General features: G+C 39.5%; 1 protein-coding gene across 3 annotated transcripts; it reads right to left on the bottom strand.

Annotated features, from left to right (window-relative positions):
- Window positions 1–1,181: 1,181 nt before the first annotated feature.
- Window positions 1,182–14,203, bottom strand: LOC147386169 (uncharacterized). 3 transcript variants are annotated; one of them, XR_015171837.1, is made up of 7 exons: window positions 13,928–14,202; window positions 13,149–13,405; window positions 12,842–13,057; window positions 7,967–12,010; window positions 7,553–7,740; window positions 7,232–7,423; window positions 1,182–1,583 (listed from the first exon to the last, which is right to left on the bottom strand). XR_015171837.1 is itself a non-coding variant. In XM_086422911.1 (6 exons), exons 2-6 carry the CDS (start codon window positions 13,353–13,355, stop codon window positions 7,348–7,350), a joined length of 4,731 nt encoding a protein of 1,576 aa, XP_086279037.1. In that variant the 5' UTR covers window positions 13,356–13,405; window positions 13,969–14,203; the 3' UTR covers window positions 6,893–7,347. The 3 variants fall into 3 exon arrangements, 2 of the variants coding, with proteins under 2 accessions (XP_086279037.1, XP_086279036.1); XM_086422911.1 differs by lacking the exon at window positions 1,182–1,583 and having other exon boundaries at window positions 6,893–7,423; window positions 13,969–14,203; XM_086422910.1 differs by lacking the exon at window positions 1,182–1,583 and having other exon boundaries at window positions 6,893–7,423.
- Window positions 14,204–14,464: the final 261 nt, after the last annotated feature.

The raw sequence follows: 14,464 nt of genomic DNA, 5'->3' as shown, positions 1-14,464 counted from the left end.
AGTTTATTTCTCATGCAGGTCAATGTTTCTTTCATGTATCATTCAGGCTTTCAGCAAGTACCTAACAGCCTATTCATTCTAAAAAACAGCCTACTCCATAATGAAATACTTTTCTCTTCCACCATTCTCATAAAAGGTTGATACCAGATGGCATAGACATCCACTTTTCAGACATTGTCAAGCTCGTGCATAAGCCGGCATCATTGATACTAATAAGCAACAATATTGACAGTATTCCATGTAATATACATACGTATATTATGTTGTTCGATATTAACGTACGTATATTACGTTAACCAAGTAAGCACCTTCAAAGATGGAAGCGGGTTTAAGCTTCAAAGATTTAATGTTTAAATAGAATAAGACGAACCTTTGTCACCAGTAATCTCATAAGCCTTTCCATCAGAGGCAGTTCTATGTTTCATACTGAAAGCATGCTTTGGTATCTTACCATCTATTTTCTCGTGTATTTTATGGTCTCCCAAAATCCATTTCTCCACTAAAAATATATAGTGTCAAAATATTACGTAAGAGAGAGCAAACCAACAAAATATAAACTATATAGTGAATAACGTGTTTTCGAGAATCCTGAAGAATAACAGTGAAGTTGGTTGGAAACTGGAACCCAGCGGCGGAGCTAGTAAGGAGCCAGTGGGAGGGGCAATTGCCCCCACTGAATTTTTTTGCCCTTGAATTTTTTCTTTAATTTGAGATACCCCTGTAGTTTCAACTAATAACATGCCTCATTTGCCCCCACTCACTTCAATCCCCCCCCCCCCTTTTTCAATTTTTTGAAGATGACATTGCCCCTTGACTTGGGCCTTCTCTCATAGACTAATTGGAAATGACATAAATACCCTTTTCCTCAACCTCTAACAAAAAATCCTTGAAATTTTTCCCAAAAACATTCAACTTCAATCTCTTCAACCTTACCGTTAACTATGGTTTGCCCCTACTACAAGAAAATCCTGGCTCCACCCCTGCTGGAACCGGACAATTGAGTACCGCATGTACAAGGTGCACTTAACTACAAGTATCAGTACCATCCAATTAAAAAACAAAGTTCTTCCTCAAGATGATGGATAAATCTAGATCATCTTACTTTGTGTCCACATGCTTTTTTTTTTTCGGAACGTTTTCTATGATTTATAAATCTACTTAAACAACTTCCATACAATATGAGATGAAAGTTGGGTTTTCATGGCCATAACCCATAGATTAATAGTGAGGTTTTGGATCAATACATCAGAAATGTAAGTAACAACTCAAAAAAAAAAAAACACAGATCAAGAGTGATGTTCAGGATCAATGCATTAGAAATGTAAGTCATAACTCAACAACAATCAAAAAAAGGAATTTGTCCACTCCAACAAATTAGGGGCTATAAATTCTAAGATTTGCAACTGACATGAAGAGCTACTCACAATGCTGCATAATTACACAAAATTCGCATCTGAGACAAACTAATACGGTCCTCGAAGAGGTGATTGGGCGTTAAGTCGCAGTAAGATGCCCAACATGCTTCATAAGTTGCTTGAATAAACACAGTTCGCACCTGACTCTTTCCAAGCATACTGAGACCCCTACAAGGGAAAGTTCTCTCACTTTGGGAACAAAAGCAATGGAAAAAAAAGATACTAATTGTCCACCAGGTAAACAATGGAGCATGTCAAGACCAAAGGCATGTTACAAATCAACTTGACAAGAGAACGAGTAGACGTATCGAATTTGAGGTATAATTTCTGCTGGAAGTACCCGATGACTTGTAGAAACAAGCTCTCCAAAAGGGAACCAAATCTGACGTCTGATTCACATATTTTCTTTTGTTACCTCTAATACGAAATGCACTACCTCTTTTCTGAACTTAATAAAGTAACTTCCTTTAATGAGATGAGTTAAATAATGTTTGGTGGTCAATTGCTTCAAGGCTCATAGGTACTACAATACTATCCATAATTTTAAATTGTTTGAATATTGTTGAATCAAAACTCTTAAATCAGCTCACATCAGAGCTAGGGGAATTATTTTGTGGACTTTTGTGTTCTTATGCAAATCTAGCAGTGAATCTGTAAGTCATCCCTTAATTCAGTTTAATTTCACTCATGAGGTGTAGATCCATTTTTATGTGTTTCGTACTTCAGGGTGTTTTCCTAGAACAGAGCTCTGTTTCCTAAATTTTGAGGAGCAAGGACTTTGTTGACAGAGAGAGGATCATGAGGAAACTTGTTCCTTCTATTGTCTGCTGGTGCATTTGGAAAGAGAGGAATAGCAGGCTTTTTCAGGAGTGAGTATTCGTTTGGAGGTTATTATTATTCCATTTTGGATTTGTTGTTCTTTTGGTGTAAGTTATATTCAAAGTTCAAAGATGTATTTTTCAAGGAATTTTGTTTAGACTTTTTTAATAAGCAGGACTTCTGTTTAGATGGAGCAGTTTATAATGCTAATAGCTACCTTGTTAATCTAGCTGTTTTGGTGGTCTCCTCCGCCACCCTCTTTTTTCAAAGCTAAGACAACTAAAGGCTGTATACCAATGATCATTACAAGGAGGTCTCCACAACCTCCCCCTCTTTTCAATAACATATCTTTATCTATCAAATAGAAAAAATATTGGTGAGTTGATTTAGTAAAATTCAAAGTTAGGACAACTAAATGCAGTCCTAATGATCATAGTATTAAATTTTGACTTATTTCCACGAAATATACCTAAATATTTCCATTTCCACAAGGTCCGACTCGAAATTTTAACCGACAGTTTCTCTATCTATATATTTCAGTGGAAATCACTATTCATTTCTCAAACTATTTCGGTGAATAGTGAATTTCGACCAAAACAATCAAATTTTAGATATAAAATGCAATATTTCAATGAATAGTAAACTTAGACCGAAATATTTAAATAAGTATGCACATGCAAAAACCCTTGTTCTAATTAGTTAGTTATATTTAAAACTTATTCAGACATATTTTAAATATGCATGTATATAAATGGGTGTGTGTATGTATGATAATGTGAGAATGTATTTTTCATAAATTCTAATAATGTGTGAATGCAATAAATTATAGTTTCTTCATTTAAGAAAGTGATTTACATATTGAAGAATCTCTCGTTAATATGAAATTATTATTCTCATTTCCAATAAGCATATAGTATGCCTTACTGTTGGGAGCTCCTTATAAGATTAATAGTATATGGGATCTGGTGATTGAGAGGATTTCAAGAAGGTTGACTTCATGGCAAGCTAGGTTTCTGTCAAAGGGTAGGAAGCTTACCTTGATCAAAAGTGTTTTGTTCAGTATCCTTATTTACGTTCTCACTGTTCTCGATTCCTAAAAAAGTGGAGCTGAGGATTAATAAACTTTATAGAGATTTGTTGTGGCATGACAGGGAAGGGAAGAGTAAGATTCATTTGGTTCGTTGGAAAATGTGTGTACCTTAAAGAGTTTGGGGGGTCTTGGATTTAGAAAGTTGGAATCCTTGAATGGTACTTTGTTAGGGAAGTGGCTTTGGCGATTCAGAGTAGAGGGGAAGGGTTATGGCGTAAGTTAATAGCGGCTAAGTTTGGGGAAGACTCTCTTGGTTGAGAGAGTGGTGAAGCTAAGAATCCTTATGGATGTGGTGTATAGAAAGGTATTCTTAAGGTTCTCCCTCAAATCAAAAAGAGGGTGGCTTTTAAAGTCAAGAGTGGTGATAAGGTCAAATTTTGGGAGGATTCTTGGTGTGGTGATGGCCCCTTGAAGGAAAGTTTCCCATCTTTGTTTGCCATCTCAATGAAGAAGAATCTTCCGATTACAAGATTTCACAAGGTGGATGTTGGAGGATTGGCTTGGGATTTGGGGTTTAGGAGGATGTTGAAAGATTGGAAGTTGCCAAAGGTTTCTTAGTTGTTAGTGTGCCTTGACAAAGCTCCTGGAAGGACAGATGGGGAGGATTCGAGAATTCGGGTTACTAATAACAATGGATTGTTCTCTGTGAGAAAGTTTTATAAGGAGTTAAGTAGGGGTGGGGATGTTACCTTTCCCCTACAAGGCAGTTTTTTGGTGTGGGGGGGCTAGAACGCCATCTAAAGTGGCCTTTTTAGTGTGGATTGCAGTTAAGGAATGAATTTTAACGTTTGATCAGTTGCGAAGAAGGGGTTTATGTGGCCTGAACTATTGTTGTATGTGCAGGAGTAGCGAGGAGTCGTGCAATCATCTTCTTTTGCATTGTCCAATGTCAAAGGAGGTTTGGGATCATTTCTTCTTTTTTGGTGTGGAGAGGTGTATGTCGAGTACGGTGAGAGATCTCTTGATGGAGTGGTCTCAATTGGGGGAGAGCTTTCATCTATTCAAAAGGTTGCTTTGGAGTTTAAAGCCGTTCGCAATTTCATGGGGCCTTTTGGAAGGAAAAGAATGCAAGAATGTTTGAAGGGAAGTTTCTCTCAAGTCAAGATTTATTTTTGTCGAACCTCGGGTATCTTTATTTCTGGTGCAAGATCTTTAAGGAGTTTAAAGGGATCTTTTTTGAGGACTTCCTAGTCCATTGGGATTGAATTTGTAATCTGTCAGAGACATAGCTCTGTGTTTGTTTCATTTCTTTTTCTTGCTTTTTGTTTCTGTTTTCCCCTTTGGTAGGTCATCTCAAACTACTGCGTGTATTTGTTTTCGTTTATCTACCAAAAAAATAAGCATATAGTTGTTTGGTTGGACACTTAGATACTTATGCCTGGAAGGAGCGAAATTGTAGAATCTTTGAGGGGAAGGAAAGCACGAGTTAGTCAAGTCTGTTCTGTTTTAACCTTTTTTCTTGTCTAAAGTATTTAGAGAGGCATGGGGGACTTCTTTGAGGAGGATGTCTTTAGATGGGATTCGGTTTGTAACTTGACGAGTGTTGACTAGCTTGGGTGACTGGTTGTGTCTTTTTCTGCTTGTAACTGTTGCTGGTTATCTCAACCAGTTTCCTTTAATGAATTTCCTCTTTACTTAGCAAAAAAAATAAAGACACTTATGCTAACGTGTAGCAAAATGCTACTAATCTTCATTTCCACAATGCATTGTTTGTTGATTATTGTTTGATGAACTGTGTGTGTTTTCATGTCTGTTTTATCATTTTCTATACTTCAATGAAAACTTCCTCATTTCTATCATTTCACAAAATATTTTCATCGTTTCCTTGAAAATTGTAGTAATTTCCACAATGTTCGAAATATTTCAATTGCTAGGATGACTAAAATAGACATCGAAAGTGAAATTTAATACCTTGCCAATGATCATTACAAGAACTTCAAGCTAGAAGCCGTATCCTAACAGTGCAATCACCTAAGTACACCAGCACAACTCCAATGAGGTGCAAACAAACAAATATTGTGCTTTGGCATGGTTCTAGTAAATGTCTAATGAGACTTATCTCAAGTGATGATAGGAACAATTCCTAGCCAAGAAGCTTCCATCGCTAGTGAGGGCAACCAACATATTTGAATAGAAGAAGTAATTCACATGGGCAACAGATGTTTCGTATGACCATTTCATATTTAGAGTAAGACAAAAAGAGGAAATGACACTTTCAGAACCCAGGAATAATTACACAACTTCCTAGTAGTATTTAGATTCAGAAATACATCCTAATTGTACTTCATCTATAGTAAGAGAAGATGACTGGACAAAAATCCTATCTACAAACAAGGAGATAATGGCAGGCATACTTCAAGTAGGCAATATAGTCAGATTTTGTACATGTATATCAAATATTATTTTTTTGTTTTTTATGATAAGTAAAGGTATAACAAATATGACCGTCTAATTCATTTGCCTAGGCACATTTTTCTTATTAGTCTTTATAGCATAATTTTATTTTGAATATTCAATCATTTATATTCTAAAATATTACTGCATGGATGCCAACATATGCTTCTATTTTATTTCACTTTATTTATTTATTTTTTGATAGGTAAGCCTATGCGTTTATTAGCGTATGTGAACTTCAAATTCATATTCAGCTTTATATTTTCTTATTTCCATTACAACGTGACTGCCAAACAAGGGAAAGGAGATAATGTCAAGGAGGATTTGGTTTGTCAGTCTACAATGTGAGGATAAGTAGTTTCTTTTCTTTTTATAGGTTTAAGTGTGAAGATGGGTATTGAGCCTATGTCTATGGTATTACCACACAGAGACTACCCACCTCACTGAGGTGGCACTGTCACCAAGAAGATCCAAGTACAAGTATTTCAATCCATGCTTTGTAAAGTTTTTCCAACAGGTTGAGGCAACCTATTAAGGGATTTTTATTTTCGGATTTTATATTTAAGTAGGACTCATAGTCATACGAAAACTGAGTTTAGTTTTAGGTTCTCATGATGGGTTTGTATGTTTTTTTTTGTCATATCTTCCCTTGTAGGTTATCTGAACCGACTGGTTGGCTGGTTCTATCCTTTTCCCCTATCTAAAGTCTTATAAGTTTTTTTTTAAATCCTGAAGAGGAAAATGAACACACAAATGACATAAAGCAACCTGAGAAACTAGACACGAAACAGCCTTCACTTCTCATGTTGAAACTCAAGCAATTAGATGGAGAGATGACATACAAAACATCAAAAAACCAAATCAAATGTCCAGTCAGAGAATCATAAGAAAGCATGAGGAAAGAGGAGGAATGGAGGGCAGGGGGGGTAAAAGAAAAGCAATGGAAATTTAAAATATAAAAAAAAAACAAAGAGAGCTAGTAGCCACTATAGGTCCCTATTTTCTTTTCTATAGGCCCCATTTTCACATAGTTTTGCTAAACTCAAGCAACAAAAGCAAATGTAGCCACACTAGAACCCAATTTTTAACGAAAAGACAGTTACCCATGAAGCTATAAGAAGTGATATTCATATGAAGTGAAAAGCCATACTGTAGCAAAACTGAGTGCAAAATATGGAGAATAATCAGATTCTGGTCATTGATAAGCTCCAGTGAAGCATCCAAATCCACACACATAATAGCTCTTGAAAAGAAGATAATCGATAGATTCTAGCATTACTAGCATTTGATACTTCTGGCTAAAATCTCAAAGCTCATAGCTCATTACCATTACAACCCTGCTGTAAGCTAAGAAATCACTATTGTAAATAAATCTAACTAAACTTGCAACAGAAACTTCAGTTCCAAAAAAGCATCTCCACTAAACACAACAGTAACCAGAAAAGATAATACTAGCATAAACCAACCCAAAAGTTTAAAAAAACAAGAAGAAGAAGATATAGGAATCACCTACATGTCTCAGATGCAAATTACTGAAGAAACAAACATGACTCCCAGCCAATAAGCAATCAAGTTCTTTAGTATTAACCATTTGTTTCACGTTCCAATTGCCTACCAAGACTTAAATTGTCAATTTCCATGACTCTCAAAACTGGCCTTCCTGGACTTGTTTGCATCTTCATGTGATAGATGGTCATCCGATGATCTACAAAATGGGGCAACAAAAAGTTTATGATCTAACAGAGAAACAACAATGACTTACAATCTAAGGAAGAGAGAAACATTCAAAAGTAGAAAAATGCAATAGAATTGCAGAATTGGGGAAAAAACTTACAATTTCTGTTTCTTGGCATTGTCCTTCTTGATACTTAAGACCATATCCATGGCCATCTTTTGGTGCTCCCTTGTCTGTGAATGCATATCTAAACCCTCAACTGTTTCACAATCTACCTTGCATATGCGGCACCAACCCATCGTCCCAGACTTCCTCTTTCTCGGTTGATCAAAAGATTCCACGTCACCCTGATGAGATCCATAGGAACAAGCAGAAATACTTTATCACAACCACATTATTTACTTTGCGTTCACAAAGATACATAACAAGCTTCTATATTTACAAATTATCATTTTTAACTTGCTCAGTTACATAAGTTGTAGGTTCTTCAAGGCATACATTTATTAACGAATGGTGATGAGAGCACAATCGATAAAAAATAGTAACAATAACACAAGCAAAACCAATACTCACTGCATTAAAAAATCCACTGTCATTTGGGTATCCATGGATAGGGAAGCTGCTGTTGAATTCTGGCTCACCCATACGCACTTGACCATGTAACTTGCCTCCAATTGAGTCGCCAATACGAAGATTTGAAGGCAAATTCCGAGGCCCGCCCACCTCTCCCGCCCGTAAATGGTTAGGGAAGGCACCAAAACCAGCTGGCTCACCCATGCGCAAATGACTGGGCAAGTTATGAGGTTCACCACTCCGGAAATGGACTGGCAGAGCACCAGACCCAACCTTCTCACCCATTCGCAAATTTCCAGGACCATCAAGCTCACCTCTGCGCAGATGGCCAGGCAAAGTGGGAAATCTACTTTCATGAAAGGCATTGCCATCAGAAGAGAGCTTAAAAGGTACACCTCGCTCACCAAAGACATGTGATTCCCTGACATCAATGTCTTCTGGGGGCCCAAATCTACTCGAGTGGTATTCTCTACCAGGACTTCTTAAAGGAGGCAAACCATCCATACGGTGTCGACCAGGTTCAGAAGCATTTCTAAGAAAATCTGGATGAACCCCTATAGAATCTGTCTTTCTCCGCATGTTATCGTCAAGAGGACCAACAGGCCTCAAACCACCAGGTTGATAAGGAGGCAAATACCTTGAAGCGGCGCCACTGGCACTGCCATCCAACTTTGGTCCAACCTCATGGCTAAACCCAGGGGGTACCCTATCAAAAGGCCTTGATGAGGAATAGTAACTTTCGAACTTACCCACATGTTCAGAATCCAAATGACCTGGCCTAGGGAATTTCTTTAGGTCTTCTTCAAATTCTCTGTGATCGACAATGCGCCTACTTGGTTCAACTGGGAAAGGCTTGAAGCGTTCTTCTGCTAGCGGATTGAATCCTTCTTCTGGAAATTGCTTATATCTCTCCTCAGGCAAAGACTTGAATCTTTCCTCCTGTGAACCAAATGGAAATGATGGATCCTGTACACCACCAGCCAAACCCTTTCCTGGGCCTCCATTCATTTTTATAATATTCGATTGCATACTAGATTGCCCAAATGAATCAGGTTGTCGGCCATCAAAATAACCAGACCTCTTATTTGCAAACATTTCATCATCCATGGGATTAGTAGGACGAGACTGACCAATAATACCTTCAGATCCATGTGGAGGCCCTCTTGGCATCATTCCAGCTTGAGAATCAAATCCTCCAGGCGGTGGCCCACTCCCTGGGTCACCTTGAATTCTGGGGCCAGCACCATGGACAAAGGGAGCATGAGCTTGAAAATGATGCCCTTGAGGAACAGTTGGTTGCAATTCAAACCCTCCCTGAGGAGGAGGAGGTCTCAAAGGACCAGGTCCCCTCCCAAATGAGCCACCCGGTGGAACTTCAGGAAGAAAAGAACTATGGGGCCGGTTTAAGATGGGCGGCCGTAAATGTTCAGGTGGAACAGAAGGCTGCCCTTGTGGAGGTAAATTTCCGGGCAAAATATGTTGTTGTTGAGGCCTCATGTGGACTGGCAGCTGACCTGGCACTTGCATTTGGTGTGGTGGAGGCATGGATGGATGCATCATCTGGTCAGGGACAGGCGGCCTTTGATGTGCTCGGTCTTGCATATGAGGAGGAGGCTGCCCATAATACAAAGGCAAGTGTTGGTTATTATCAGGCGCAGCAGCCACGTTACCAGACTGCACAAAACTACTGCCTTGCATTTGAACAGGGCCTTGACGAGGGAATGGTGGCTGGGGCAAATTTCTTTCTTGATAACCAGGTTGAGGTAACATTTTCTCATGAGTTGGAACAATATTTTGCCGAGGGATTTGTGCTTGTGGGATAACATTTTGACCTGTTCTGTCAGGGCCTGAATCAAAGGACTGTGGAACACCTAGTGAACCCTTATCAACCCCTGGAATAGGCATCACCGCATCCTTCTGCATCTTTGCATCCTTCCCTTCAAGAACCTCAGTTTGTTGCGATGGGGAATTTTTCTTGATTACGCCATCCTGAATTCCCTTGTCTGCCTGCAGAGAATTCCCATCCTGTTCGGTGTCCTTGGTTGCAATCTCAGCAGTTAAAGGCTCTGACACTACAGTTACCGTTTCCTTCTTAATTACAGGCTCTTCCGAGTCATTTTCATGCACAAGCGATGCTGTCTCTCTTTCCATTGCCTGTGAAGACTCCAAAATCTCTTTGTCATCGAAATTGGATTGGTTATTCTTACTTCCATCTTCATTGACTGACTTCTCTTCACCACCCACAGATTTTAAATCAATTTCAGACTTTGGAATCTTTAAGTCAACTGAATCAGAACCACTTGCTTCCTTTGCATCAGTTTTTTGAGAGGCTACATCAGCTTCTAGCTCGACTTTAATGTTAGCTTGCACAGAAGAAACCTGAGTCTTTGTCCCACTCTGTGGAGCAGCCAAAGCAGGAAATAAAACAGTTCCACTGTGACCAAGCTGTTGTCCAGGGGACGATTGTGGACGGATGTTCGTCTTAGACGGAATAGTTTGATTTAGTGATGGTTGGAGTGCACTGGGCTGCATTGGTTTACCATGGGGAGGTCCACCAGATGGTTGAAAAGGTTGATGATGTGGCACCCCATGACTTTGCATCATTGGTCGCACCACATGATTTTGAGATTGATGTTGCTGCAAAGAGATTGGAGGTCCCTGAGGACGTAACTGAGTCTGCACGACCTGCTGCGGCTGCTGCATGAAATGGCCTGGCTGATGGGGCTGATTGTGAACCAAGCCAGGTGTTTGCCCAGGAAATGACTGAGGGTGCTGCTGTAAATGCCCATGGACCTGCTGCTGATGCACGGGTTGTTGAAGTGGATGCATAGGAGGATGTGGAGGGATAGGTTGACTTTGTTGATGAACATGGGGATGCACCGACTGTTGTAGTGGAGGCAGTATGGGCGGCTGTTGCTGGTGTTGCATTATAACATGAGAGGGGGGTGGACGCATCTGAGGTGGTTGTTGTTGTTGAGGAAACTGGCCCTGGGCTTGAACAATATGCTGAGGTGGTGGTTGGTGTGGAGCACTCTGCTGTTGAGGATACATATTCATGGGATGCTGTTGTGGGGCACCTGGCAGAGCCTGTTGAGGAGGCTGAGCAAGAGGATAGGATTGATGGCCTGTCACAGCGTGCGCTGATGGATGCTGTCCCTGAAGCTGCGGTTGTGGTTGTGGCTGGGGTTGCGGCTGCATATGGGGATGATGTTGAAGCTGGGTTTGTGGGTGTAGTTGAGGCTGAGAAATGGGACGGGGTTGGGGTTGGGGTTGGGGCTGGGGATGTGGCTGCTGTACTTGGGGATGCGGCTGCTGATGTTGATGCGGCACTTGTGGACGTTGCTGCAAATGAGGCTGTGCTTGCAGTTGCGGCGGATGAGGCTGAGGTTGTGGTTGTGGATATAACTGATGATGTTGGTGCCCCTGAGACGGTGGATAATTCTGTGGTGGCATTTGAGAATGGGGCTGAGCAGTTGGTTGAATTTGGTGCTGTGGGTTGACTGGTGCCTGCACTTGGGGCTGTGGGCCAGTTGAAGCCTGGGGTTGGGGTTGAGGCTGAGAAAGGGCTGGAGCTTGAACCGGTGGTTGAGGTTGAGGTTGAGATTGAGATTGGGGTTGAGGCTGCATGTACATCTGAGGTTGATGGTGCCCTTGGACTACATGTGGGGGATGAATCTGTTGCTGATATTGCTGATGGACTTGTTGTTGTTGATACATATCATATTGCTGATACTGCTGTTGGTAAGGGTCGTATCCGAGATACTGCTGGTAGTATTGTTGGTACTGTTGTTGCTGCTGATACCACTGCTCCGGAGTTGGAACAACGGCCTGAGGTGGTACCGCTTGAGGCTGAGAAATTGTATTCGTTTGACTTTGATTTGGCGCAGACAATGGAGCTGCCGCAACCTGGGTAGGCTGGGGTTGAGATGTCTGTGTTCCTGTCTGAGTAGTAGCAGCTTGGTTCTGTTCAGCAGCAACTGTTGTGCCAATAGCTGCTGTCGCATCCTGGCCACTCTCTGCCTGTTGTGATTGAGGCTGTACGCCCTGCAGAACAAATTTAAATAATATGTCAGAATAGAGAAACAATTCCAATGTTTTTAGAGGCAAGTGAGGCTTACGCCTCAAGATGAGGCTCATTAAAAATGCCCTGAGGCATGAGGTTGAAACATAAAAACACCTAAGGCTTAGGCCTCAGACCAAAAGGCTCGCAAAAAGAATACGATTCCAATGTTGATATTTCTTCTTCTTTTTTTAATTTTTCTTCTTTTAAAATAATATATTTTTTCATCTCTTGTTTCTTTTACCAATCAAGCAAGGTTTTATAAATTCCTTCTTTACTTCTATTTCTTTACTGGTGTTGGCATGCAACATAATTTGAATACTTAAAACTAAATTCAAATACAAAATAGATATATATGCAAAGAAAATCATTGAGTTGATTTGATTTATAAAAAAATCTTTATATATTTAGTATTATATAGAGGAAGTTGTTTAGTTATTGAAAAAATAACATTTAGTTTTGGTTTTCAATGAATATAAATTAGTTATCTACTTTATAAACTTTTAAATATTCAAATATAACATTTTTTTTTGCTGAATACAAATTAATAATATTTTGCCCTATTATTTATTGTAATGGATTAAAACTTGAAATTTGATTATAAATTTGAAATTTGGAAATCTATGGCAGTTATTCTAATTTATCGATTATTTATTATGTTTTATTTATCTAAAAATATCATGCGAGGGTTACACTCTACACCTTGAGGCACTGGACAATTGAGCGCCTTGCCTCATGCTTTAATGTCTAAAAACATTGAACGATTCAAAACAAGAGAAGACCAATAAAAAAAATTGGCGCGATCTTACACTCACCAAGCAGTTCTGTGCATGTTCCTGCACTTGACGATGCACAATTTGAGTCCCACACCTATTGCATACAACTGGGGAATCGCCAAAGGCACACCCAGCACAATGGGTTGTGCACTCTGATAACTGACCCTGCCATGTACACCCACTCCTGTGATAGAGACAATGAACATCTATTTTGCCTATAGTTTCAGCAAGCGCTTTGTTCGATTCAATTAAAGGCTGCAAAAAAGTTAACACAACAATTTTAACACAAAGCGCCAGCTAAAAGCTTCAACTCCTGCTACAGAACGGAAAGGAGAAGAGATATAACCTTGGAATCAGCTTCAGTAACTAAGTAGCCATCATAGGGGCAAGCACGGGTGGTGCCTACGATATATGTTAAGCAAGGTTTGCAGTACAAATGTGTGCACTGTGACTGTATAGCTTCGCTTGGGTAGACAAGCAAACGACAAACGGGACAGAAGTATTCTCCCGCGAGAGATTGAATGTTTAATATGCACTCGTTATCGAAACCCATTTTGACTTGAAGAAGCCAATTTCACATCCAATAGCACCCGAGAGACCAATCTAAATAGCTAAAAATAAATATAAAAAAATTAGTCCTGTGTGGAACTAAATATAAGAGTACCGCGTTATCACAAACTTCCATTCCATCAAATATTTACATGCTGTGAGAATAATATATGGAATTAGGGTTTGGAATTTTTTATACTAATTTGAAAAGAAACATCAAACATCCCTAAAAAAGTAAGCTGAAACCCAAGCACACAAGATGAACATCAAGATAACTTGGCATCAACCAGTACGAACAAGAAAACCTAATTGGATTAATGCAAGAGAATTAAGATTTAATATTAAATATCACAAACTGCAAAAATCTAAACCTAAAACCAAACAGATAGATCCAAGCATAATGTGAACATGCAGGCAAGCGAGAAATGATGAAAAACAACACAAATAGTTCAAATTAATTTCACCTTCAATAAAGAAATTTCACTGTAACAATGGCGGGAATGTAAACCTGGGCAATCAAGAACAATCTGCCCTAATCGACACAAAAGATATTAATCTAGATATATAGATCTGTACCTGAAGATCTACTTCAATTGATAGATAAGATTAGGGCTTACAAGCTTAAACCCTAGACCAGATGCACCGTTGGAGAAGAATCGGCCTAGGGTTTTTTTTTTAACAACCGAAGTACCGAGACAGATATGAAGATTCAATCCGACTAAAGTAACCTAACAACGATAATCAAAGCTTTGAACCAGAGATTCTGATTTCAGGGAAATGGGAGGTGTTCGACGGAGTGAGGTTCGCACTATTGAGCGGAGAAGCGAAACAAACGAAACAAGCAGAGTTCACAATGCGGTGCTTATAAAACGATGATGACCCATCCGTGGTTTAAAAACTCGACTGCATTCCGATTTAAATCGGTCGAGTTATAACGGGTCTGACGAGTTAAAACATTGAAATGGGTTTAGGGTATAGATACTCAGTTACACTTGCATGAATAATTATAATTTTACCTTATTATAAGGTGGATTAGTGGACATTCACGGGGTACCGATGAATCCTAAACCGATTAGTTGATTTTAGGTTTATCATCGTGGATCTAATTATTTT

This window comes from Akebia trifoliata, chromosome 14 (assembly GCF_017979445.1).
Source record: "Akebia trifoliata isolate Shusen 1 chromosome 14, ASM1797944v1, whole genome shotgun sequence".
Classification (NCBI taxonomy): Eukaryota; Viridiplantae; Streptophyta; class Magnoliopsida; order Ranunculales; family Lardizabalaceae; genus Akebia; species Akebia trifoliata.
This window is presented reverse-complemented; position numbering and strand designations above follow the sequence as displayed.

Coding starts and splice junctions, on each gene's coding strand:
- LOC147386169 (XM_086422911.1), bottom strand. CDS start 13,355: ATGGGTTTCGATAACGAGTGCATATTAAACATTCAATCTCTCGCGGGA. Junction 13,058..13,148: donor TTACTGAAGCTGATTCCAAG/GTTATATCTCTT, acceptor ACTTTTTTGCAG/CCTTTAATTGAATCGAACAA. Junction 7,741..7,966: donor ACAGTGGATTTTTTAATGCA/GTGAGTATTGGT, acceptor GGATCTCATCAG/GGTGACGTGGAATCTTTTGA.